The 26,523-nt window shown below is 40.9% G+C and overlaps 2 protein-coding genes across 13 annotated transcripts in view; both read right to left on the bottom strand.

Annotated features, from left to right (window-relative positions):
* Positions 1-6,734, bottom strand: part of slc2a2 (solute carrier family 2 member 2) — a 6,742-nt gene extending 8 nt beyond the window's left edge. The window contains exons 1-12 of one of the 2 annotated variants that reach the window (XM_061695914.1): positions 6,720-6,734; positions 6,552-6,644; positions 5,087-5,295; positions 4,754-4,878; positions 3,856-3,971; positions 3,587-3,749; positions 3,175-3,281; positions 3,012-3,092; positions 2,694-2,798; positions 1,895-1,996; positions 1,626-1,829; positions 1-984 (exon numbers count right to left, since the gene is read on the bottom strand). The exon at positions 1-984 is cut by the window's left edge and continues 8 nt beyond it. In XM_061695914.1, coding sequence (XP_061551898.1) covers positions 778-984; positions 1,626-1,829; positions 1,895-1,996; positions 2,694-2,798; positions 3,012-3,092; positions 3,175-3,281; positions 3,587-3,749; positions 3,856-3,971; positions 4,754-4,878; positions 5,087-5,295; positions 6,552-6,644; positions 6,720-6,734 — 1,527 coding nt within the window. In that variant the 3' untranslated portion in view covers positions 1-777. Of the gene's footprint in view, positions 985-1,625; positions 1,830-1,894; positions 1,997-2,693; positions 2,799-3,011; positions 3,093-3,174; positions 3,282-3,586; positions 3,750-3,855; positions 3,972-4,753; positions 4,879-5,086; positions 5,296-6,551; positions 6,648-6,719 lie in introns of both variants that reach the window. The other variant, XM_061695913.1, reaches the window with a different exon arrangement.
* Positions 6,735-8,159: 1,425 nt separating this feature from the next.
* tnika (TRAF2 and NCK interacting kinase a) overlaps positions 8,160-26,523 on the bottom strand; it is a 62,240-nt gene continuing 43,876 nt past the window's right edge. For 6 of the 11 annotated variants that reach the window (XM_061695910.1, XM_061695906.1, XM_061695909.1 and 3 more), the window contains 20 exons: positions 26,032-26,196; positions 24,721-24,960; positions 24,522-24,619; positions 23,690-23,805; positions 22,903-23,000; positions 22,773-22,796; positions 21,580-21,648; positions 20,895-21,001; positions 20,152-20,254; positions 19,937-20,074; positions 18,723-18,819; positions 18,452-18,622; positions 18,230-18,373; positions 17,497-17,631; positions 17,308-17,408; positions 16,880-17,029; positions 14,903-14,920; positions 12,948-13,107; positions 11,610-11,749; positions 8,160-11,398 (listed from right to left, as the gene is read on the bottom strand). In XM_061695910.1, the coding sequence (XP_061551894.1) occupies positions 11,315-11,398; positions 11,610-11,749; positions 12,948-13,107; positions 14,903-14,920; positions 16,880-17,029; positions 17,308-17,408; positions 17,497-17,631; positions 18,230-18,373; positions 18,452-18,622; positions 18,723-18,819; positions 19,937-20,074; positions 20,152-20,254; positions 20,895-21,001; positions 21,580-21,648; positions 22,773-22,796; positions 22,903-23,000; positions 23,690-23,805; positions 24,522-24,619; positions 24,721-24,960; positions 26,032-26,196 (2,358 nt within the window). In that variant the 3' untranslated portion in view covers positions 8,160-11,314. The remainder of the gene's footprint in view (positions 11,399-11,609; positions 11,750-12,947; positions 13,108-14,902; positions 14,921-16,879; positions 17,030-17,307; positions 17,409-17,496; positions 17,632-18,229; positions 18,374-18,451; positions 18,623-18,722; positions 18,820-19,936; positions 20,075-20,151; positions 20,255-20,894; positions 21,002-21,579; positions 21,649-22,772; positions 22,797-22,902; positions 23,001-23,689; positions 23,806-24,521; positions 24,620-24,720; positions 24,961-26,031; positions 26,197-26,523) is intronic. The other 5 variants (XM_061695912.1, XM_061695911.1, XM_061695903.1 and 2 more) reach the window with 4 other exon arrangements.

Below are 26,523 nucleotides of genomic sequence, written 5' to 3' on the forward strand. Positions count from 1 at the left end.
GAAAGATGTAATTGCGCCCAAAAATAATATCACAATGAGGTAGTCGCGTCATGATTAACAGAAGTGAATTGAACACAATGCTTTGGGACAAAACAGTTCATCATGACATAATACAACACTCGCAATGACAAAAGAAATTACAATACTGAAGCAAATAGAATGTAAACATCCCATAGACAACAACACAACTCCAAGCGTAATAGCTTATGATACATTTACTCAAGAGTATTAGTAGTATGAGAATGTCCAAATCTTAAATGGACAAAGTCATAAAATTGGGTTCGGGGGTATAATACAAGGGGAAAGGTAGTAATACAAGAATAAAGTCAAACTATTACAAGAGTAAAATCAAAACAGACAAGACAACATTTTATGAGGCTAAAGTCATAACTCTGAGAGAACAAATAAAAAAACTAACGTTTCAAGAAGAAACATATAATTTATGAATTTTGTTTTCTTTTTTTAACCTGACCTGTTCGGCTGCCAGGTCAAACAGAATGGAGAATTCTGCCCAAGAGTGATGATATTTATCTCTTCATTCCACATTTCTCAACCGTTACAAACCATTCCAGTCACAAAATTTAGTACATTTTGTACTTCTATTATTTAAGTTAAGCTTTTTTTTTTCAGTCTCACAGTCAGCATAATTCATGTCATTACATTACAGAGTAAGCTCTTCAATATTCCCAAAGAATACAGAAATGGTATTCTTTAGTTTATGGAATATGATGCAGCACCGATGCGCGAATCACCAATGACTAACTTGCGGCCGGCCGCTCAAGCGCACGTCGGTGTTTTGAGCTGCTGCAATTCGACGTCGTCGCTCTTGGCGTCGGGCGGCACCTTTTCCCCGCCCTTCCGGAACAGGGCGGCGATCTCCTCGAAGTTCTTGCCCTTGGTCTCCGGCACTCGCAGGTACGTGAAGGCGGTGAAGCCCAAAAGCAGAGCGGCAAACAGGAGGAAGACGTACGCACCCAGCCAGTTCTGAGGAGTCAAAATGTCGCACAGTTAAGGGTAGTGGAGCGATACATCATGATTGATTCGTTGTGATTGCGTGGCTCCTTCTGGTGTGTACAACTTGGTGCCACCTGGTGGTAGTATAACACAGACACATGGATGTACATGGAGATGGTCACAACTCCTGAGAATACTGCCGTAATATTAGCTTATTTTCTTCGCAGAGGATAAAGAATATATGCCTGTGAATAATGTTATATTGTCGGTCACGTGTTGCTATACTATTTGTATTCATATATCCTTTGCTTAAAGGGTTATCACGTCACGACACCAATGCTATTTGTTAGCCTGTCAATGTGCATTTTTATTTTTTATTTATTTTTATTTTTTTAAGCAATGAGCTAAGCGGACTTTCCTAAGGCAAAACTATGGGGTTGTTTTGTCATTTTTTTTAAACACGATATCACCGCAAAGCCACCAAAGATGACAATAGCCAATGTTAAGGCTTCGTTTGTGTTTACATACATCATATTTGTATAAATAAATGATATACATGTATTCTACTTTTGTCCGAAGACACCAGCCATAAAGAAAACAAGATTTTAGCAAGTTGGCTAGCTATGACAACAACTTGGAGATGCAATACAATGCGGCATGACGAATCCTACCTGTATGTAGGGAAAGGCCATGCCGACGATGAAGTTGCTGGTCCAGTTGCAGCAGCCGGCAAGCGCGATGGCCGCCGGGCGGGGGCCCTGGCTGAACAACTCGGCCACGATGAACCACGGAATCGGACCGGGCCCGATCTCAAAGAAGGCCACGAAAAGGAAGATGGCCGACATGCTAACGTAGCTCATCCAGGCGTACGCCATCTGCAAGAGAAGGCGGTAACGCCGGTGGTATTCATATCCCTTTCCGAGGGCACAATTGGTCAAACCTGGAATTTGAGGCCGATCGTCATGGCAACGGCGCAGAAGCACATGCCGCCCAGGCCGGCTAGCATCAGCGTGCGCCTGCCGGCCCGGTCCACGAGCACCACCTGGAGCGCCAAAGTCGTGTCAGAACTGTTTGGAACGTTTTCCACATTTTGTTATGTTTGTTTATGCCTTATTCCAAAATGGAATGAATTCATTATTTCCCCAAAATTCTATACACAACATCCCATAATGACAACATGATTTTATTTTATTTTTTTTAATGTGTATAGGTTTATTCAAAATAAAATACTAATAAATAACATTTGGGTTAACAGCTAGTGCTATAATCAAGTAGTTTTTGTTATCAAGTAGTATTTGTGTTATTGAGTAGTATTTGCATTAGGCCTATAATCAAGTAGTTTTTGCATTATTATTGAGTACTTTTTGTGTGTTATGGAGTAATATTTGTGTTAGCGTTGATTATTATAGTATTATTATAGCATCGATTGTTATTATTGAATAACATTTGTGTTATCGAGTAGTTTCTGCATCAGTATCCACTAGTTTTCGTGTTGTTATTATTGAGTATTTTTTGTGCGTTACTATCAATTAGTTTGTTATGGCGTATTTTTTTTTTTTTCCATTATTACTGAAGAGTTTTTGTGTTAGAGTAGGATTTGTGTCGATATCGAGTAGTTTTTGTGCGAGAGTATTTTATTTCTCATTGCAGCTTCTTCACGGTGGGGTGTTGTGTGTAGAATTTAGAATGAATTTAAATCCATTTTGGAAAAAGTCTGTAACATAACAAAAGTGACTTACAGACACCAGAGTGACGATGGTGTTGATGGCGCCGACGCCGATGGTGGCATAGACGGGCTGACTGATGCCGGCCCCGGAGAAGATTGCCGTGGAGTAGTAAAAAATCTTCAACGGCAGGAAATGGACAGATATCGGCTTTATTAAAAGTGTAAAAAATAAAGCTAAGCACGAAAACCAATAAAAAAAACGCTCGGTCTGAAGGATTTTCAAGACAAGCGATAAGGAAGTAATGAGAGAGCGAGTCGGAGAAAGCAAGGAAAAGCTCAAGAAAAAGCAAAATGGCTGAACAACGGGTTGACGGCGTTGGATGTGACTCACCGCGTTGATGCCCGACAGCTGCTGAGACAAGTGCATCATGAGAGCGACAAACAGCTGGCGCCTGTACAGCGACGAGCACATCTTGGGATAGAACACACGACATCCAAGTCGAGCTATGCGGGAAAAGTGCATGTGTGAAAAAAATTCAGCGTCAGAGACCAACCAAAGACGAGATGGAGACCCGAGCCACCTTGTCCGCCTCCTCCTTCTCCCTCCGCATTTCTTCCAGATCGGCCGACGCGTCGTACGCCCCCTTCAGGCGATGCAGACCTGCGACGGAGCACGCCAAAGTATGATCAAAATAATGCAGTCGTCCCTCGCTATAAACGATTATATTTTTATATTGTTCTTACAAAGCTTTAAAATATATGTAAAGGGTCAAATAAATATTTGGTGGCTACTTCGCAGATTTCGTCTGTTGTGGGAGTGGACCGGAAGCCGTTTACTTCAGCCAATTAACAGTCAGCCAACTCTCCATTCACAGATACTACAGTGTAGAACGTGAGGATGGCGACCCCAAGTGGATTTAAATAATACCTGCATCTCCCGTGATGGATTGATTGAACTGTCCTTACTTTCCTGAGCCTCGAGTTCCTTGCCCAGCAGGATGTAGAGGTAGCGCGGGCTCTCGGGGCACAGCGGCAGCAGGAGGGACTGCAACACGGCGGGGGCCCCCGAGAGCCCCAGGAGCAGGGGCCACATGTCATCGTTACCCAGGATGAAGTCCAAGCCGATGACCTACGGAGTCACAAAGGCCGCGGCGGAAGGGTTACGTCTCGGAATCGTCGGGGTTACGTCTCGGAATTCGTCGTGCGCGTGGGGCCCGGCGTGCCCCCGCCCCCACCTGGCTGATGAGGATGCCGATGACGATCGCCAGCTGGTGGATAGTCCCCAGGGCCCCTCGGTAAGCTTTGGGTGCGATCTCGCCAATGTACATGGGCACCAGGCCAGACGTCAAGCCTGAAAAGACACAAACGCACGGACACACACTGCGACTCGGTCAGTCGCACTTTAAAAAGAATAAAGTTAGAATATGGCAAGAGAAAAAAAATATATCATATGAGAATAAAGTTTTATTTTTGGTGGTGCAAATGTGGTAACAAGAACACTATGTTGTAATATTGTGAGAAAATGTGGCAATTTCATGAGGAAAAAAAAAAATCATAATGCTGCTACGGTAAAGTTGCAATGTGACGAGAATACAAGTTTATTCTTCTGGGGGAAAACATAATATGAGAATAAAGCAGTACAATATATCATGAGAAAAAAAAAAGTTTCACTCAGAAAAATAAAGAAGTTATGCTATATGCGAGGAAAGAAGTCCATTTTTACAAGGATAACATTGTAATAAAAGAAAAAAATGTCACAAATCTGTGAGCAAACTTGTACTATTCAAAGGAAAAAAGTATTATGAAGAGGATAGTTTTTTGGGAGGGAGGGGTGAAAAGGTTGTAATATTAATGGAATAAAGTTGTAACACACTATTACAAGAAAACAATGTTGTAATATGAGAAAAAGTCGTAATTTTACTTGAAAAAATGTGGAAATTTCACAAGAGAAAAAAGTCATCGTATTACGGGAATAAAGTTGTAACATGATGAAAGCGCAATTTCATGAGAAATAAATTTGTCTGATAGTCACTTTTCCAAAAAAACAAACAAAAAAGCTTCTGACATTTCTTCTTTGTTTCGTTTGCCTGGAGTGTTTTCCCAAATCAAGATTGAGCGATATCGGCAGTTTACCGCAGTAAAAGCCCATGATGGCGCGGCCCGCGATCACCATGATGTGAGGCTTCCACATCTTGCACAGTCCCATCAGGAGGCCGCCAGCCACGGCCAGCACGTTGACCATCAGCATGCCCTTCACCCTGCGTGCGTCACACACACACACACACACACACACACACACACACGATTTTGAGATGACGTTGGTGGCAACATCATACTGTCGTTCTTGTTCCTGATAACTAACTTTGGCAAAGTTCTGGTTCACGACAATTGACTTTGGGAAAGTTCGTGTTCCGTTCTCGGAAAGTTCTTATCCCTGACCGGTGAATTCCGCGGTTCCTCTCTCACCTGCCTCTCAGGTCTCCCACGAATCCCACCAGGAAGGAGGAGAGCACCCCGCCGACGGAGAAGATGGCCACAGACAGAGACCAGTACATGAACACGGACGGGTGGTCCTGCTCCTGCTCGGCGTCTCCCGGGAGGCTGCCGTTTGCCGACATCACGGCGGCTTCAAGGGGCCGCACGCCCAGCGAGCGCCCGTAGTGTCTCTCGATCACCTGGCACGCAAAAAGTCACAAATGCAAACTACAACCGCACATTGTTCAATAAATCCCGAATACAGAACAAGTACAACAGAGATAACATTTTTGATTTTATTTATTTATTTATTTATTTATTTTTTTGACATTTATTTTTTTATTATTTTATATTATAGATGAAATCAACCCCCCCCCCCCCCCCACACACACACACACAAATAAGGAACATAAATAAATAAACTAATAAAATCATGAACATGGCTTTTGAGTGCATTTTTCAGACAATTTAGATTGACTAAAATTATAGATCAAGCCAGAAAAAAATGACCCCAAAATTAATATAATTGAAAGAAATAGAAATAGTTAAATCAAATACCAATGAAATGCATAAACACTACAGAATCAAAACCAAACCGTAGCAAGCAAAACAAAAATGTTGCGGCAAAAATATTATACAAAATATAATATGTAATAATAAAATAAAAAATAATAATGACTTGATTAATATGTTTAAAAGTATAGATAGAGCCCCAATTACTTACCAAAATAGCAATAAAATAATCTTGAAAAAAACTCAAAATAAAATAAAAACTAAAAAAAAAAAAGAAAGCGGCTTTTACGTGTATTTTTGAGTCTTGCTGATTTGACTATAATTTTACATCATGAAAATAAAGTAAAAACTGAAAGGTGTGTTTTTGAAAATATAAAATGTATTTTTATTAAATAATTATAAATTAAAAATGTGTTAAGTTGCTTAAAATTTAAATCACAAATACAAATAAAAAATAAATCAAGAGCTGTAGTATGAGCTTGAACCAAAACAATAATAAAACAAAATATGTAATATAATAAAATCTATGATTTAATAAAAATGACTGGATTGAGTTAAAATTACAGATAAATCCCCCCAAAATAAACAAATAATTAAATCAACTAAAATAAAATCCAAATGAAATGATAAAAAGTGTCTTTTGCAATTTGATTAATATTCTTGTTCATTAATAAAATAAGATCATGAAAAAAAAAACCATGAAAGTGCCTTTTGAGTGCGTTTTAGGCAATGAAAAATTGTTGAACAAAAAAAATCAAATAAAAAAATCAAAATCAAAGAACTATGAAATGCAATCAATGTAATTCTTTCTGCAGCGAATCTAAAAAAGTTTTTCTTTTGTTTTTAACCTTTCAAATGGTGATTCAATGCGCACAACGCGGCCAATGTCCACATTGCTGACCTTCCACGCGCAAGCTGACGTGCAAGAGGAGGCCCGACTTACCCGTTGCGGCGCGTTGATGACTCCCATGCTGTAACCGTATTGCAGGGAGCCCAACGCCGCCGTCAAGACGGCCAACGCCAACGTACCCGTCAGCTCCTGCGGGAAAAAGGTCATTGAAACCAATTTTTTTACATGACAATGACGCAGCTTGGACGCATGTAAGCTTACCTTTCCCGACTCCATTATCAAGAGTCCAAGAGTGCCAACTGCCAGCGCTCAGGACGGAGGATAGCTAATGATCAATGACCATTGACCAGCCCCGGTGTTCGCACGCACACACATCTCCGGCAAACAAAACCACAGCATAATAAAAAGGACAAAAACACGCACAAATTGTGTGCAGAAATGCACGAAATAAACAAATGTTACATGTAGCATTTAGTTACAATAAGGAAAGAGAATAAAACAAAACAAAAAAAACGGTTGATTTCAGGAACGGTTCTCAGTAATTCAGTTCTGAGATATCGTTTGTTTGCTTGCCTGACGATTGGTCTTCCCGATTCCTCTTGAAAACAAAAAAAGAACCAGCGCCTTGACCCAAGCTCAGTCGCTGGCGAGGGTGCTTAAAGCGCCTCGGTTCTTGTTCCTGCAGGTGTTGACTTTAGCATTGCTCTTGTTCCTGACGATTACCTGCGCCAAGCTCTTGTTCCTTAGAGGCTACTATAGCAAGGGTCTTGTTCCTAATTTTACATTAATTATTATTAATTTCTTGTTCCTGACGGCGACGTTCGTAAAATCCTTGTTCCTGACAGGTACCGTTGCCAAATTAATTGTTCCTGACAGGTGACAAAAGCAAATTTCTTGTTCCTGACACATTCGTTTAGCAAAGTTCTTGTTTTAGGCAGGGGACTTTACCAACGTTCTTGGTCCCGGTACATTAATTTAGCAAAGTTCTTGTTCCTGAAGCATTAATTTAGCAAAGTTCTTGTTCTCGACACATTCATTTAGCAATGTAATTATTCTTGGCAGGTAACTTTAGCAAGAATGGTGTTCTTGACAGGTGATGTCAGTAAAGTTCTTGTGCCTTACAAGTGATCTTTACAAAAGTTCTTGATCCTGATACATTGAGCCAAGTTATTGTTCCTGGCAGGTGACTTTACCAAAGTTCTTGTTCCCTACATTAATTTATCAATATTATTATTGGCTGGTGACTTCAGCAAGAATATTGTTCTTGACAGGTGATTTCAGTAAGGTTCTTGTTGACCTTTGCAAAGTTCTTGTTCCTTACTGGCAAGTTTTGCTAAGTTCTTGTTCCTGACAGGTTCCTTTAGGATAGTTCTTGTTCCTGACAGGCAAGTTTTGCTAAGTCCTTGTTCCTGTGGGTGACTTTATTTCAGAACCATGCACTAGCACACAAACATAGATGTATAACTCTAAGCATACAATCGCTGTGTAATCAAAAGTAAAACAAAAGTCAAAATAGGGGCTGAAATGTACCAAGTGAACACAAACGTTAGGATGTAATGTGCTGTCAGATTGAATCAACAAAGGCTGCAAAAAAAAAAAGAAACGGTAGCTGACTCTGCCTGGTTAATCATACACTCAAAAGGTGAACAAAGTCTGATGCTTGCAAAACACACACACACACACACACACACACACTGAGAATGGCTGTACGATGGCATTTATTTCTCTTCCAGGTTCTCTTTTACAAATCAAAACAAATCCCTAGACAGGAAGATCAGTCTTTTCAAATTAAAACAGGAAAAGACAAATGAACTCACGCAAATACAAAATAAAAGACTGCAGTGGTTTTATTTGTCTTTGAGAGTCCTCAGTGTAATGGGCGGAATGGAAAAACACACTGACAACAACACACACACACACACACACACACACAATTTTCTGAACAGATGACCTTAGCAAGGTTCTTGTTCCTGACAGGTGACTTTAGCCAGGTTCTTTTTCCTGTTCCTGGAAAACGACGTTGGCAAAGTCTTTATTCCTGAAAGGAGATGTCAGTAACATTAGTGTTTCTGACAGGTTACTTGCTAGGTTCTTGCTCCGGTCAGCTACCTTAGTAAAGTTTATGTTTCTGTTCCTGGCAAGAGACATTGGCAAAGTCCTTGTTCCTGACAAGTGATTTCAGGAAGGGTCTTGTTTCTGCACGTTACGCGAGCAAAGTCATTGTTCCTGCAGGTTACTTTAGCAAGGTTCCTGTTCCTGAGAGATGACCTTAGCTAGGTTCTTGCTCATACCTTAATTTTTTTTCTTCCTGTTCCTGGCAAGTTACGATGACAAAGTTCTTCTACCTAACAGGTGACTTTAGCAAGTTCTGCTTCCTGACCGGAGACTTTGCAAAACTCACCTGTCGGGAACAGGAACTTTTCCAAAGTTTTTGTTCCTGACACAAAACTTTAGCCAAGTTGTTGTTTTTGACAATTGCCTTTCGCAAAGTTTTTGTTCCTGACAAGTGATTTCAGTGAAGTTATTGTTCCTGCAGGTTACTTAACTAAATCAATTGTTCCCAGCAAGTGTTTTTCGCAAGGTTGCAAAAAACAACAACTACACAAGGCAACCCTTCTCTACTCTTACATTTATTTCTCTTCCAGTGTCTCTTTTACAAAACAAAACAAATCCCCAAACAGGACGATTAGTCTTTTCAAATAAAAACAGGAAGAAGAAAAAGTAGCACACAGTCACACACACACACACACACACAAAAAAAAAAAAAAAGATTACAGTGGTTTTAATTTGTCTTTGAGAGTCCTCAGTGGAATGACCGCAACAACAACAAAATAACAAGCACACATGCACACACGCACAGAGGGAAGACCGCTGGGCTCTTTATTGCTAAAACGTTAGCTTGCCTGTTGTGCATCTACAGCCATTTTTAGTACAGTACACGACGACATGGTTGAGGTGTTTGTTAGCTCATCTTCACTCGCGATAATGAACAAAACAGTAAGAAATGTGTTAGCGTGTTAGCGCTCGGTCCGAACCCAACGCAGCTTAAAAAAAGAAAAAAAAGTACTTTTTTTGAAGCTCTGCCGAGCATGAAGGCCGAACAGTTGGCTACTTTTTTTTTTTTTTTTTTTTTTTTTTTTTTTGGTGGTGTGTTTGTGTAACGCAAAAACAAAACAGTGGACAAGTGACATTAACGAGGATATTGTTCCAGACACTTTAAACAACTTCTTGATCGTCACAGGTGACATTTGCAGTGTTCCTGTTCCTGACAGACAGATTTTCCAAAGTTGTTATTATTCACAAGTGACTTTAGCAAAGTACTTGTTCCTGATACTTTTGCAAAGTTCTTGTTTTTGACAGGTGTCTTTAGCAAAGTTATTGTTCCTGACACTTTGGAAAACGTTAGCTATTTCAGGTACAGGTGACGCTACCGATGTTTTTGTTCTTCACAGGCGACTTCAGCAAAGTTTTTGTTCCTGCCAAGTGACTTTCCTAAAGTTCTGGCTCCTGACCGGTTACTTCAGCAAAATTTTTGTGACAGAGCACTTTCCCAGTTTTGTTGTTCCTGACTAGTGGTTTCGCAAAGCTAAAGCTAAGCTGATGTCGTTCCTCAACTTGTTGCCGATTGGTGACGTTCCTAAAGTTCCTAATCCTGACTTTAACAAAATTCCTGTTCCTGACATTATACTCAAGTTCTTGTTCCTGCAGGTTACTTTAGCAGAGTTCTTGATTCTGACACTTTAGGAAAGTTCTTATTTCTGAGAGTTGACTTTAAAAATTTCCTGTTCTTGTTAGATAGCTTTACCAACGTTTTTGTCCTTCACATGACAAAGTTGTTGTCATGATACTTTACCAAAGTTTTGACTGTTGACTTAAGCAATGTTCTTGTTCCTGACAGGTTCCTTTACCACAATTGTTGTTTCTCATGCGTCTTTCCTAAAATTTTGTTAAGGAAGGTTTTTGTTCCTTAGTGGTGACTTTAGCGAGATTCCTGATCCTTTTAAGTTCTTGTTCCTGCCAGGTCACTTCAGCAAAGTTTTCGTTCCTGACAAGCGAATTTTCTAAAGATCTTGTTTTTTGGCAGGTGACTTAAGCAAAGTTCTTGTTCCTGGACGAGTGACCTTCCCGAAGTTGTTATTTCCTGACATTGTCTAACACTTGACTTGAGCAAGGTTCTTGTTCCTGACAGGTAACTTCAGCAATTTTTCTTTTTTTCTATCACAGGTCACTTTATCGATGTTCCTGTTCCTGACACCCCCAAATAATAATCTATGGTGGAAGAATAATAAAAGCATTCTGTAGCGGTGTGATACGATCGTAGCGCAAGTCACTTTTTTTCGACTTCCTGCTATAAAGAGCAAAACGACCACCACTGACTTTCATTTCTGCTCTCCTCGACGTTGATCTCGGAGCGGGACTCGCGCGCGCGCGCGCACACACACACACACACACACACACACACACACACACACGCGCAAAATGTTGACAGGAACAGGCGTGTGCGGTAAAGTTTCACACGGACGCTTTTTGTTGATTGACAGCTTGAAGTCTGATGCAGCACCTTTAAAGAGTGGAAATACGACAAAGAGGAGACGGAGTGGAGGGCGCGGGGGCTGGAAGTGTGCGATTTTCTTCTTAAAGGGACGCAGACGTCATCTTTTGAATCGGCGGGAGGGAGGGAGGAGGAAGAAGAGGAGGATGAGGACGAGGAGAAGAAGATCAAGTGGTCCCTCCGCCGCCGTGGTGCGTTTCAAGGCCGGCGGCACAACAGGAAGAGGAAGAGGCAAAGTGTGCAAATAGGAGGAGGATGTCAACAGCCAACGGGAGAGCGAGGTTGGACCAAGTGGGCGGGGCCATCACCAGTTCATCATGGAGCTCCTGTTGAGGGTCATGAAGAACACTTGGCTACTGCCGCCCGAGCGCACCGATGCGAAGAACACCTGACCAATGAGAGCGAGAAAGAGAAGTTATCGTCATATTCAGCAAAGTTCTTGTTCTGATCCAAAACTTTAATAACCTTCATAATTTTGACCCCACTTTCGAAAAGTTTGGTATAGCTGGAAAGCTTGCCACGCATGGAAACCGACACGTGACACTTCCACTGCGATCACAACGAGCAGTGTGTTGTAGCATGCGTGCGTGCGTGCGTACCTTGTCGTTGCGCTCGCACAGGAACTTGAGTCTCTGGGCCCTCTTGTGCATGAAGACTCCGTCCAGGTGTCCCGTCTCCACCGAGCGGATCTCGATGGCTTTCTCGCCCCAGCCCATAATTTGATTGGAGTGGATGTAGGCTGCGGCGCAAAAAGGAAAACAAGAAACTTTACTCGACACGTACAAAAATTCAAATGCCAGCTTCTTATGTAAGCGTTTGACATTGTTTGAACGTGTCGTACTTTTTGGTTTGCGGACATTTTGGAAGATTTTTTTACAGTTACAGCAAACCCCCGATATATCACGGTTCATATTTCACGTTTTTTATTATTATTGCGCAATGCTTTTTTACGACAACTACTACTACTTTTTTTATTTATTTTTTTAAACCAGTTAAGGTCATTGATAATACAGATACTCTCTCCGGGATCCAAACACCTTATTTTCTGTACTGTACCTGTTATTCATTTTGATATTTTATATTATATATATTTATATTTATAATTTTTATATTTGTTTTATCCATTGCTCTTGCTTTCGCTCTCTCTCTCAATATATATGCTGTTTAAATGTGTGTGTATTGTTTTAAAAGTGTGCTTGAAGACCATAAAACAATTTCAAGTATAAGAAAAAAAAATATTCAAATATATATATTTTTTTCATATTTGTATTGGTATGTATTTCTATGGGTATTTCTGTGTGTCTATTGTTTTAAAAGTGGGTTTGAAGAACCCAAAACAATTACAAGTCATTTTTTTTTTACATTTTATTTTATTTATTTGTTTTACATATTTCTATAAATATTTCTATATCGCGGATTTTAACTTATTGCAGCGGTCGGGTTTAAAGTAAATGTTTTCCTTCCAAATAAATGTTTTCTTTTCTCTTAGTTTCTATAATGGGGTGTTTTTAGTTTTCTTTCCATATTTTCACAATGTCTTTTTGTTTTATATATACTATATTACATTTTAGAATGTATTCATTTCCAATAATTTCCCCCATAGGTTGAAGAATTATTTTTTTAAAAGTGCGTGTGAATGTGCGGAAGAGGAATTTGGACAGCAAAAGGTAAATGGATGCTGTAACTGTGAATTATATTACTCAAAAATATTACAGAAGAATCCACACACAACAACATCACAAACACAAATGCCCGCATACACACAAAGATGATTTCAACAAAATAAATCAAATACATTTATTTAAACTGCAAACACAACAACAAAAAAACACACAACAACACCACAAACGCACACGTAAAAAAATAAATAAAAAAAAACACCCAACATGTACGCACAACAACACGCGCGCGGGGGGGGGGGGGGGGGGCAAGCTCACCAACAGAGGTGGGCATCTCCCCCCATTGCAGCACGACATCTTTGGTGATCCTGCCGTACGTGTTGACGTAGACGCCCTCGTCCTCGTAGCACAGCAGCATCTCCATACCGTCCGTCTTGGGCAACACCACGATGGCGTGCGGCGTCACCTGGCTCTGGATCTGACACACACACACGCACACGCACACACACGCACACAGACACACACACCAAAACCTGTCAAATGTCATCGTAATCCCTATCCGATTAAAATATCCTACTAGGGTATTTAAAGCCATATTTTATTTTTTATTTTTTTTTTGGGCGGGGGTTAATCCCCTGTAAGCGTGTTTGTTGACGCTGACGTATCAGCCGCATAAGCGCAGCAAAAGCTTCCTGCGTTGTAATACACGTTTGGGTTTGACATCAAAAGATGGATTTGGGTTTTTATTGGCAGCTATTTTTTCTCTCAGCGTCACCATTGAGTGTTTTTCACGACTAGACGGCGCTCCAGTCCAAAAGTAGTCTAACACACAGGCAACAGCTCACATTTGTGTCCATCTTTTACAACGCTTCACAATTGCTTGTTTTGAAATTTTGAAAAAATGATCATATATGGCAGGCATGAGAGTCAAAATGGGGTTTTAGGTAAAGTTTTATCATTTAAAAAAACAAAAAACAAACAAACAAAAAAAATTCAAAAAGTGTGTTTTTTTTTTTTTTTTTTTTTAAATTGAAGAAAAATTACACCGAATGTTTTAAAAATACAAATCTGGCAGGCATGAAACTCAAAGTGGGTTTTTATATAAATGTAAACTTACAAATGGGATTTTTTTAAATATACAAATTGTATGTAGTTTTTTTTCAATTAAATTAAAAATACAGTATTGTTTTTTTTTATTTAATATCTGGCAGGTGTGAAACTGCCACAATTGCTTGTTTTCCACCCGTCGACAGCTCTCTGGTTTCTATGTTCAACTTCAATCATTTCGTGTTCGTTATCCCCCTGGTGAGTATAAATGCTCAAACCCAAATCTCAGCATGAACATAAATATTATACAAATATACAAAAGCAACACCGGAGGAATTAGTAGAATATCCACCCCCACCCAAAAAAAAAAAAAAAAAGACCAAAACGTCACAGTTTGAAACACCAAAGGACAAAATCAGTACGACACGCACGAGTGAGAGACAGAACGACGACGAAACTCATCTCAGCCCACCACACTTCATATTAGATATTATAGTTATTCATTTTCATGCATCAAGGAAAACACTTCAAAAGAGGTTTGGTATGGAAAATAATTGTAGAAATGTGAAGTTACTGCACTTGAATTATTTATGTAAAAAGATCTAACTGAATAAATACGTTATATTGCTACTACGGCTTGAAATGTGAAAATAAAATATTTGGCAGTCGTGAAACAAAATGGGATTTAAAAATTGCTTACTACAAATAAAAACTAATGAAAAATTAAATGAGTACAATATTTTTCAAAACAGGATTGAAATTGTTTGCTGATTTAATAAAAATAAATACATTATTATTCAGGCACTAAACTAAAAATAGGATTTGAAATTGAAGATTTTTTTTTTTTTTTTTTTACATTTAAAAAATTTGCCAATTTCTTAAAAACTAATTTGTCAAGGGTAAAAAAACAAAACGGGATTGAAATATGAATGAGAGTTTCATATAATATAAAATATATATATATATATATATATATGCTACATTATTGTATTGTTATGTTATATTTATATGTAGTTCTCTTCTTAATACACAGTTCCGAAATTCTAAGCTTGTGCTTTAAAGGCGAGATGAGCTTCATCACATACAGTACTTATTATTGACACGTACACGTAAAGTAGCACAACGCTGTGCAGCAACTCGGGCGCTTTTCGGTTACTGAGCGACACAAATCTGCACAAGCTAGACAAATCTACACGAGAGGTGGATGGAGGAGGGCAGCCTGTCACCTTGGTCTCTTTGGCACACTGAAAGAAAAACGGAGGAAGGAGCGAAAGAAAGAGAGAGAGAGGAGGCGTTATGTGAATAATGCGTCGGTCGGGTTGACATTTTAGTGCCGCGAATTCAATTTCCTTTGGCGGAAATTTCAGGCAGTCATGAAATGTTGAATGAATGAATGTTTTAATAATCACTGATTATTTGAATTATTATTTTTTTTTTTTTAAAGAAATAATTACAGTAAACGGTGTGAAATTTGAAATGGGATTTTACGTATTTTATTACATTTGAACATTTAAAATAAAAATAACATACACTTGACAGGAACTCAAAATAGGATTTTAGGTCGTGTATTTTTATCATAAAAAAGTGATTAGGTATATAATGTATTTTTTTTAAAGGAAAATTATAATTCATGTGAAACTGTACATTTTCTTTAAATGAAAGAAAATAAAAGTATAAAATCAAAACGGGATTTCAGGTGTTTTCATTAAGACAATTCTAAGTAGTGTTTTATTCATCAATAAAACCAACCAATTTTTACATATTTTCTATTAAAGAAAAAAATGCAATAAAAATGGCATGAAACTCAAAATGGGATTTTATGTATTTGTACAAATACAAATCTAATAAAACTGCAAATTTATATTAAAAAAATTATCAGCCAGGTTTCAAACTCAAAACAGGATTTTAACTTGTTTTTATTTAAATATTAATAAAAAAAAAGAAATACAAATTTGATGTAGTTCTTTTTACTAAAGGAAAAATTCTAATAAAAAGCTTGAAAGGTTTTGATGCAGTTTTTTTTATTAAAGAAAAAATTATAACAACCGTGGCGTGCAAGTCAACCTGGGATTTTACATATTAAAATAAAAACAAAACACTGAATTTATTAAACAAAAATAATAATAATTCTACCTGGCAGATATGAAACTCAAAATGTGATTTTAAGTAGTGGTTTTAATCTAGAAAAATGTAATTAATGATGAATCCTTTTTTTTTTAAATCAAAAGAAAATTATAATAAACATGAGATGAAATCTAAAATGGGATTTTGTGATTTTTTTGGGAACTAAAAACCAACTTAAAATTAATAAAAAATTCAAAAATCTAGCATGCATGAAAATCAAAATGGAATTGTGTTTTGTATTTATGAAAATTTCAAAGTTTAAATGTTTCCCAAAAATATTTTATGCAGTACTTTTTTTAACCATTGGATTTGACATGTCTCATAGTTTTTACAATTTAAAAAAAATATATTTAATTTGGGAGGTACAAATACTGTTTTTCCACCCATAGACAGCTCTCTGATTATCATGCCCGTTACACCTCTAACTAGTATAAAACGTCCTCACAGGCAAAACCCAAAACCCAATCAGCACCGCGTGACGGCTTGAAACCTCATTGTGATAGGAAACACCGAGCTGTCACTCAAACGGATGGTTTCAAAACAAAACGAAAGCCTGATCCCCGAGGGTGGAAGGGGATTTACTGAAACTCTTAACATTTCCATTTTGTGCCCTTCTTTGCACGGGTGACGTGTCTGTGCCGTTTCTTCAATTTGCTGAAAATAGCTAACCTACACAAAATTTTTTTTAGATTTCTCTAGACACAAAAAAAAAAAAAAAAAAAAAAGCACAATTGAAAGCCATTTTTGATCCAGTAATGCAATCACTAATGTTAAGATGACTATTTGGACCCCTTAATTTTTGAATATTTGTCCACCAGATGGCATTCAAAGCACGCAGTACATTTTTTGCACCTTTTACCGCAAGGTGGCCGTGTCGAACGAGACGAATTTGACAAATGATATTCATTTTTTGATCGCACATTTATTTGACCATAAACGAATGCAATCCTTTATGTTAAGGTTTCAATTTGGCGTACTTATTTTTTTCCATATTTGTCCACCAGATGGCGCTACTTTTCCCCCATTCAAAGCAGGCAGCGTCATTTTAAAACGGGCTCGACTCTTTGATGTTAACTTACGTGCGACGGGATGTAGATGTCGTACGGGTTGCCCGAGTCGACGTCGATGACGTGGAAGCCCACGCTGGAGCCGTAGATGACCTTCAACCTCTGACCTTCCTCCACGGTCAAGTCGACGAGCTGGGGACGGTGCTGCAGCTCGGCAAACGACTGCGACAGGCAAAGAGGAAGGCGTGATGGTTATGTGTTAGCATGAGGCTAGCGAGGACAATTTTAAGGCAAAGTTGCTCGGTTCTTTTAAATCCGCAAGGTGTAATTGTTTTGTTTAATTTGACAGTAAATTCAAGTGGTGGGGGGTGACATTTAACAGCTGTAAGTCTCTTTTTTTGGAGAATTGAAGAAAAAAAAGAAAAAACCCTGCTGCTTATTGTGAAGTGAGTTGCATTTGCGCTGGTGGCTACTACTCGGGAACGATGGCTGTGGGGTACCTTAAAGGCCATGAACTTGTGGTAGGGCTTGGGGGCCCAGGCGTAGATCTCCACCGAGGTCTTCAGCGCAATCACCAGGAACTTGATCCTCTCGTACTTGACTGGAACCACCACACACACACACACACGAGAAGCATTCTCAGGTCCTCGTGCGCAGTGACGGAATGCGTCCGCACTGCTCACGCTTACCAACTTTATAATGCACGCATCCCTCCAGCTCTCCGACGGTGATCCAGCCTTGCTTCTTCTCCACTTCCGGGTCGTTGTGCAGTATCCTGTTCCTCAGCCACGACAGGTAGTAGACGCGCAGCTTGTTCTTTTTCCCTGAGAATGGACACAAAAATAGCGAGAGCTACGTTTGAATGCACAAGTTAAAAAAAAAAAAGAAAAAAAGAAAATCCCATTTGAACTGTTGCTAACCAAAAAAGCAGCACCCTGGGAGGCACGTACACAGTCTCTCAGATGATATACAAGTGTGGAGTGGAGCGTGTTGTCAGCGAGTTCCCCAGTGCAGTGTTAAAAAAGGAACATGATATCGTAATGCAGTGGCTCTCAAACTTTTGTTTGTGTTTTCGCGCTAGCGAGATCTTAAGGCAACGTTGTTTGGTTGTCCGAACTACGCAGTGTGCAATTCGCTCTGTTTTTATCTTTAGTTTGACAGCCAACGTCAACTGAGCGTGGCATTAAACAGCTTGAAGCCTCTTTTTTGAGGAATTGTTCTCTCTTTGCCAAACTGCCGCTGGCTGTGAGGTGTGAGTTTGTGTGCCGAAAAACTCTCGAACTTGGGTCGCTCGTATCTCAAGGCGCCAAAGAACGAACGACATACATACTAAAAATAAATTCTAAATACAAATGTACCAAAAAAAGAACAAGAACAAAAGCAAACACAAATAAAAAGATGACGGCGAACTATCCGACCTACCCGATATGGTGACGAGCACGTTGAGGCCCTCCAGCACGTCCATCTGAAGAAAACGCCGCCTGGTGATCAGGTTGTAAACTTTTCCCTGGCCGCTTCGGTCCAGCAGCATGAGGCCGTTCTCCGTCCCCACCAGCAGGTTCACACCTGAACGCGCACACACATATCACGAGCGTCAAGAGCCCAAATTACGGAAGGGGGTGGAGCTTAAGGCGATCGACGTACCCCAGAGCGCGGCGCAAAGAATCTCCGAGTTGAAGCGTTTCTTGTACTTGCGGATCTCGGGCGTGTCGCTGTGCGGTCTGATGTTGGTGGGGTTCACGTTGACCACCGAGATCTTCCTGGCTTCGTTGAGCCGGGCCTGCTCCTGCCGCAGGAGCTCGTCAGCGAAGACGCCTGCCGCCGCAAAGATGACGTGCGCGGTTAACGACGGCGTCGAAAACACCTTTTGGGATGATGAGCTAGCAGGCGAACGCCTGCGCGTGCTCACGCTCACCGGCTGCCGAGTTCTCGTTTTCGTCGCTCGGGGACGTTTGATAGACACGAGGGTCGACGAACGGCGTGAAGGACGTTTTGCAGCCGCCCAGACCGAACTGCAAGACAGAAGAATACATCAAATTAGAATGATTCAAATTAATGTATGTTGAGAAATGTAATTTATTATTTTTTTTAATTAAAAAGCATTATGGCTTACATTTTTGTTTCTTTTTTTTTACAGTCAAAAAACCATTGAAGAAAATATATTAGAACAATAACTCTTATTACATTGGAATAAATAAATATATATTTTATTAGTATAACAAATAAAATCCTATTCATAAGATACATGATATTTATATTTTCTAAAGCCTTTATATTATGTCAATCGAATGAAATAAATGTTTTTTTGTGTTAATGTTTGATTACTGACGTGGAGGTGATTTCATAATATTACATTTTGTAATAACCTTGATAATATATAGAATGTCATGTAATGCAAATCATTTTTTAAATATATTTGTACATTTGATTTTATTTGTCCGTTTTCTTTCTTGGATTACTTACATGCATGTGAATTTAAAATAAATTGTATCTAAAAAAATTCAACAGCCTTTAAAATTTCGAAACAATTTCATGATGGAAATGAACTTAAAGATGCGTTTTAACATTTGGATTTTATTTAAACTCTAATTAGTCTTTTTTTTTTTTTTTTAGTCTTGATGTTTTGGATTACTGATGTGAATTTGAATTAAAAATACATATTAAAAAAACTATAGAATAGAAAAAAAAAACTATAGAATAGAAAAAAAATAACATTTAGAACTGGAAAGTCAAATTCGACCGTGTGTATTGAAAACAAACAAACAACTTTGCCTTCAGAATTGCCCCTGCTAGCTTAATGCTAACATGTAATGGGAAATGCCATAAACGGCTAACAAATAGCATCGAGAGTCGTGCTGTTACAACCGTTGGAGCAGCGGATATTTGAACACAAACGGTGCAGTGACACAAAACAGACAATATAACAATACTCAGAGACATATATTCCTTATCCTCTGCAAAGAACGACTTCAATTGAGAAAGATGATTTGAGAGGTGTTTTAAGTGAGCTTTTAAATGTGCACAATGAATACAGTTTGGCTTGCCCGCATTCATATCATTTTATGATCAGCCCATAAATACGAGGCACGAATTGCTACTTTATGGAACAACTGGATACGTTTCAACAACCTCGGGCAGGTCGCCCAGCTCTCGCAGGGCGGCGGGCGCGGCCGGGGGCGAGCCGCTCCGCCGCACCAGGTCGGGCAGGTTGGCGTGGTCGCCGAAGCCGTTGCTCTCGCCGCGGCCGCCTCGCCTCTTCTCGTCGGCCTGAAGGAAGCGAAGAAGACGGAAGACGGTCAGCGGTTCTCCCGTTGTCGCCGGTGACGCGTACCGTCGGCGGGCACCTCTCTCATCACCAGCGTGCCGTCCTTGGAGTTCCTGAAGGGCTCACCCGGGGAGGCCTCGCTCAGTCCTCCGTAGGACTCGACGCCGCTTTGCGCAGCTGGCCTGCAGCGCACGCGCGCACACACAAACCCAAAATATTATAAATAAGTCCAAATGACAGTGACAAGTCACTGGCGCTGGACATATTCAAATGAGGTTCACTTGTTGACACAACAGCACACACGCCCACAACAACGCACACATACAATATGAACACACATGGAACCACACACACACACACCAAGATGGACATACTCGCACACATACACAAACTAGACAGTCCCCACACATTAACACACAAAACACCACACACAACCCCCCCACACAGACACACACATAGACAAATGTAAAACAAACACAACAAACGCACACACACGTCGCCACACACAAACACACACAACCCCCCCCCCCCCCACACACACACACACACACAGACACAGACAAACACGCACACAAACACAAATGCACACTGATACAAACACACAGGGTTACCCACGCACACAACACAGTCGCCACACACAAACACACCCACACACACATGCACACTAAAATGTCAAAATGACCGTGACAGGCCGGATATTCCGCCAACAACGTGCGGCACAAACGAACACTGACAGACTGACAGGCAGGCGGGGAGGGGGGGACGGGGACGGAAGGGGAGGAGGGGGCCCCCGCTGGGGGGGTTAGCGTTGGGCCAGCTCACATGATTCGAGGGATGTCGCTGACGGCCACGGTGCCGTCGTGTCCCACCGTCTCGCCGTCATCGTCGCTGCTCTCAGACTCCTCGCTGGACGACGAGTAGTCCGTCACCTGCGTCGCCGGAAACGGCCAACACGAATACACATCAAATACTTGTACAATTCGGAATTTTAAAAAAATACATCAAATTCAGTGTCATTGGTAAACAACTGAAAATGAAAATGATTCTACAAAAAATATGTATATTTCATCTTTTCCTTTTTTAATACAAAAAACAAAATACTAATTATTGTATAATAATTTTCAACAAAATAACATTTTTAAAATAAACAACAAATAAATATTCATTATACTATGATATATAGATATATATACACATATATATGATATTAAATTTAATAATACTTTCTCCCTTTTTAATGCCAAAAGAAAACAAATGTTTCAAATCGTTGAATAAACATTTGAATTCTGGAAAAAATATTGTTTTAATCCAAAATGAATAGATAAACTACATTGATTTAAAATTCATAAAAAAAGATGTACAGTATTTTACCAGATTTTGATTTATTTATTTTAAACAGAAAGCAAAATAATCAGAATAAACACACAGTGTATTGAAAAAAAGAATGTGAAATCTCATTGCACGTGAAAGCCATCATTTGCTTCTTTGCGCGATGCTGACACTCCACCTTGACTGGAGGTCGGCTGCCCTCCTCGACCCTCAACTCTCGCAGTTCCTTCGCCAGAGCGCTGAGGTCCTGAAGGGAGACCGCCAAAGTTGATTTACTTTTCCCACACCTCAACTCAACCGCCACACGTTAGTTACCTCGCGAACATTTGCGGCAGGTAGGCGCTCGTCAAAGCTTTTTTTTTTTTCTGTCAATAGTGAACGGACGACTGGGGGGTGGGGGGGGGGGTGGTGGTGGTGGTGGTGGGGGGGGGGGGGGCCGTGGAAGAGGTGCGACGGGTTCCTTGACAGGCCATGCACGCCGACGGGTGATCCGGTTAACCAACTTTCCACCTGACCACACAACCATCACGACGGGGGCGGGGCGTGAAAGATGGCTCATTTTCATATCATTTGATCAATGAGTTAATTTCATTTATTATTATTATTCGCCTTGGTTTTACAACGGTGAATGCTTAATGCTTAAAGTCCCATTTTCAAAAAGAAATGTTTACAGACTTTTCAAATTTTAGGTTTTGCTCTTGAAACTCAGCAGATAAGAGAAAAATATATAAATGATCCTAACCGTTCATTAAACCCATCGCACTCTTGCCTTTAGACAATCGAAATAAAGGTAAAGTCGCACAGTACAAATTCATACATATTCATATCTCATAAACAATATTTATTTTTTTCTGTCTGCTATCGTGTGAATGCCAAGTAGCTGCCTCATCAACAGTGGCATTAACGGCAAAGACAATTTGTACAAGAAACAAACAAAAAGAAACTGAAGACACTAAGATGCATTTGCGTTAGTTTTCAAGGGAAATTCTTATTAAGCAAGAGGAGAAAAAGCCTATACACCCAAAAATGGAATTAGTATCTTCAGAAAACATTTTGCAAAGCATGAAACTTCATTTGAGACACAAAACTGTAAAGGCCTTTTTAGCATTAAAAGTTTGAAAAATACTATTTACATTTGTTTTTCTCAGAAACAAATTCGCCATTAATCCAAATACACATATCTGTTAAATGAATTGATTTTCCAAAGGAAAATTCTTTACCATTATTGATGAAATGATATGAAAATGACCCAGATATTCACACATGCGCAGGTGCGCACCTGTGTGTATGCGTAACATGAGGGGAAAGGGGGTCGTGGGTCACGGGTCGGGGGGGGGGCCTCACGACTGAGGCAAAGGGGGGCTCACTAACCTCATCTATGGCTTTCTTATAGCTCTGAAGGGTGGGGGGAGACAGACAGAGAGGCAGAGAACAGGTTCGCCACAGGCTTTCTCACGGTGGACCAGAATAGTTTGCGCTGCGTTCGTGTGTCGGGACTCACCGCAGGCCTGCTGGGTCTGCTGGATTCAGGGCCCGCCTCCTGTTTGGATTGGGCCTCCTGATTGGCTCCCGACGAGGATGCTTCCTGTTTGCTCTGACCTGATGGAGAGAGAACAATGCATTGAATTAAACCGCATTGACACTCACATAAATTGCGGGGGCACCTGGAGTGACCAACTCAAATTGGCATTAAACTGGGCTCGAAAGGAGCCCTTGATCCGTTCCAGCCTTTTTTAAATAAAATGTTTTCATTATTAAAATTTCAGATTTACATAAAGGAAAATATGTAAATACATTCATTTCATTTGGCCAGTAAGAGTAAGTGATTTTTTTTTTCTTTGTCTGACATTCTTCCAAATCTCTCTCATAACATAAATCACAAGTGCAATAGATTTAGTAAAAAACATCCTACTAAAAAATGTAAAAAATTAAATTACATTTAAAAAAAATAAAATAAAAAAAAAAAGAGGTGCAGGGAAAGCTGTCCCATCTCTCACTGTGTCTTTTCAGAAGGAGATCCATGCATATCTTAACATATCCCTGCAGCCTTTTGTTTGACATTTCCCTCTACTATTCCGTCAATCTTCTTCTTCTCTCATTTCCTGTTTCGCCCCAGAGGCTGACTGACTGTAACAGGTCACGTCGGACAAGTTGAACCGAGCAGAACTGAGAGATGGAAAAACGGCTTGACACACACACACACACACACACACACACACACACACATTTCAAAAACAAAAAATGTGTTTGGTCAAATGTACTGGGACACCTGGCCACAGAAAACGCACCTCTCCTCTCGACCGAGCCTCCCTGGGACGAGGGAGAGGAGGACGAAGACGAGTTGGAGGACGTCCTTTGCAGCATGGCGTCCAGTGAGAGCTCGGAACGGCGCAGGTCTGGGTTACTAAAGGGGGGGGAAATTCCAAGAAGAGACTGAGGGCACCAAGAAAATGGAGAACTGCCTCAAAAGTGGAGTATGAAACTGTGGCGTATATAGCGAGGGTAACAAAACAGGTTATTCTAAAGTTAGCCTGTGTGCAACCCGCAGTAGTTTGCGTCCACATAAGTTGACAAATTTGAGCCGAGAGGAGACGGAGGGCAGAAAGCCAAGTGGAGACTGTGGAGTATAAAAGTGGAGCGTTCATAGTTAAGCCAAATTAGCAGGCTAAGCTAACAGTAGCGTCCATGCGACCAGCGGCAGTTTACTTTCACACACATTTGATCCAAAAGGAGACAGAGGGCAGCAATCAAAGTGGAGACTATGGCGTATAAAACTGCAACATTCGTACCTTAGACATGGCAAGAGCGTAAGCTAACGTTAGCATCTGTGTGACCAGCAGTGGCTTAAGTCCACAGTGACAATTTTTTTCTGTGAGACTTGAGGGCAGCACGCAAAGTGGAGACTGTGGAGTACAAAGCTGCAGTGTCCATAGCCAAGGCAAAATAAAAGGCTACGCTAACATTAGCATCTGTCCCACCAACAGTGGTTTGCATCCACTGATGATACATTTGATACGAGGGGAGACTCAGGACAACAAGGAAAACGGGCTGCTGTGACGAAGAGGAGACTATGGAGTATAAAACTGCAGCATACAGGTCAAAGGCTAATGTCGAAGTTACCTTGCTCGTATGAGCTGAGAGCCCGTGCGAGGCCCCAAACCGACGCTTCCGTTGGGGGAGTTCTTCCTGGCCGAGGCTGGGGAGATGGAGGTGGTCCTCTGGGGGATCCAGAGGGACGGTTCATCCACAAAGAATTCACCGGAACAATTATAATGAACAATTTACGAAACATTTCACCGTGCGCCAAACCAGGTTTTACCGATTGGGATTCTCGGACCTTGGGAGGCAGGTCTTCCTCTCTCAGCCACGCGGTCCGGTCCCGGTCAGCCGTGCGAAGCGGGGGCGTCTGGGTGTCGGAAGTCGGGTCGGAGTTCTGGCGGGGGATGTCGGGCCTGGGCGAGCCCACGCCCTCGCTCAACGCCGAAGCCGTCTGGTCCTGCAGGGACTGAGAACCCGACATGGAGCCCGAGTGCGTCTTGACCGGAACCAGGTGGGCCATCTGAAGCGTGCAGGAAGAAGCCAGGAATCAGCACCAAGGAAATACAGCAGAGTAGAAGACATAAAAGGCAACAACAATGACATATAACAATGATATTGTTAAAGTGCCAGGAACAAGAACTATGCTACGGTCATCTTCGCTAAAATCACCTCTCAGGAACAAAAACCTTGCTAAGGTAACCTCCAGGAACAGGAACCTTGAGTAAGTCACCCGTCAGGAACAAGAAAATTGCTCAAGTCATTGGGCAGGAGCAAGAACTTTGTTAAAATCTCTTGTCAGGAACAAGCACTTTGCTAAAACCATTTGTCAGGAACAATGACGGCTGAAATCACCTCTTCGAATTTGCTTCAGTGTCGGGAACAAGAACTTTGTTAAACTCATAAGCCAGGAGCAATGATTTTGCTATAGTCAGCTGTCAGGAATAAAAACACAGGCTAACAATGCTGGAGAGTGATGGTCTCCTGTATTGTATTCCTAAGGCAATGCATTTTATCCAAGAGGAGATCGAGGGCACGGAGCACGACAGCAAAGTGGAGACTGTGGAGTATAAAACTGTAGCATGCAAGGCTGAGTCACAGCAACAGATAACTTTAGCCAACATGTGACCAGCTGTGGTTTATCACAACAAAAAGTAATTTTATCCAAGAGGAGACTGAGGGCAGCGAGAAATCGGGGCGATGCAGCAAAATGGAGACTGTGGAGTTTAACACTGCCGCACGCAGAGCCAAGGCACAGCAGTGAGCGGCCGGTTTGTTTTACAGAGACATAAGGAGACACATTTTATCCGAGAGGAGACTGAGGGCAGTGAGAAAACACAGACAAGTGGTGTTGTACGCTGACATAAGGATATAAATTTTATCCGAGAGGAGACTGCGGGCAGGACTAGGCACAGCTGCAATGTGAAAAATGCAAAAGGCAGACCGTGAATATACAACATCAATGTAAAATATTCTGTAGAGTCCTGTTTAAAGACAAACATTTAAAACAATTAAAAAACAAGTTAAGTGAGGTAGTAATGTTAGTATTTAAGGCACAAGTGTTCCTTTCAAACACACACACACACACACACACCTGGGGTTCGACAGGACGGTGCGAGGGTGGAGTTCGGGCGGCTTGCATGCCGCCGCCGCTGAAGGACTCGGACCGGGGAGGGAGGGAAGGGTCCGAGATCCGGTTTGACACTTTGGGTTGCAGTGCCGGAGAACTCTGCCTGTTCAGCTTTGACCTCTCCTCCACCTGACACACACACACACACACACACGCGCGCACACACCTGAGTAGACCTCCAAAAAAAGTCACAAGAACCCACGCTCGAAAAGATCACCGGAGGTCTGCCATTTTGGGTCGAAGCAGCCATTTTACTAGGGTCATTGTGACTATTTCCAGGGGGGGTCCTTCAAAAACAAATGAGGACCCCGAAGACAATTTCACTTAGTAAGCAAAATGCAATTTAGTAGTCATCTCCATCTTGAGTCAATCACCATCAAAAAGATACAGAAAGTCATCAATCTTGGGTCGAGGAAGCCATTTTGGGGGTCATTTCGGTCATTTCCAGAGTTGCGT

The sequence above is a fragment of the Phycodurus eques genome, chromosome 14 (assembly GCF_024500275.1).
Source record: "Phycodurus eques isolate BA_2022a chromosome 14, UOR_Pequ_1.1, whole genome shotgun sequence".
NCBI classification, from domain to species: Eukaryota; Metazoa; Chordata; class Actinopteri; order Syngnathiformes; family Syngnathidae; genus Phycodurus; species Phycodurus eques.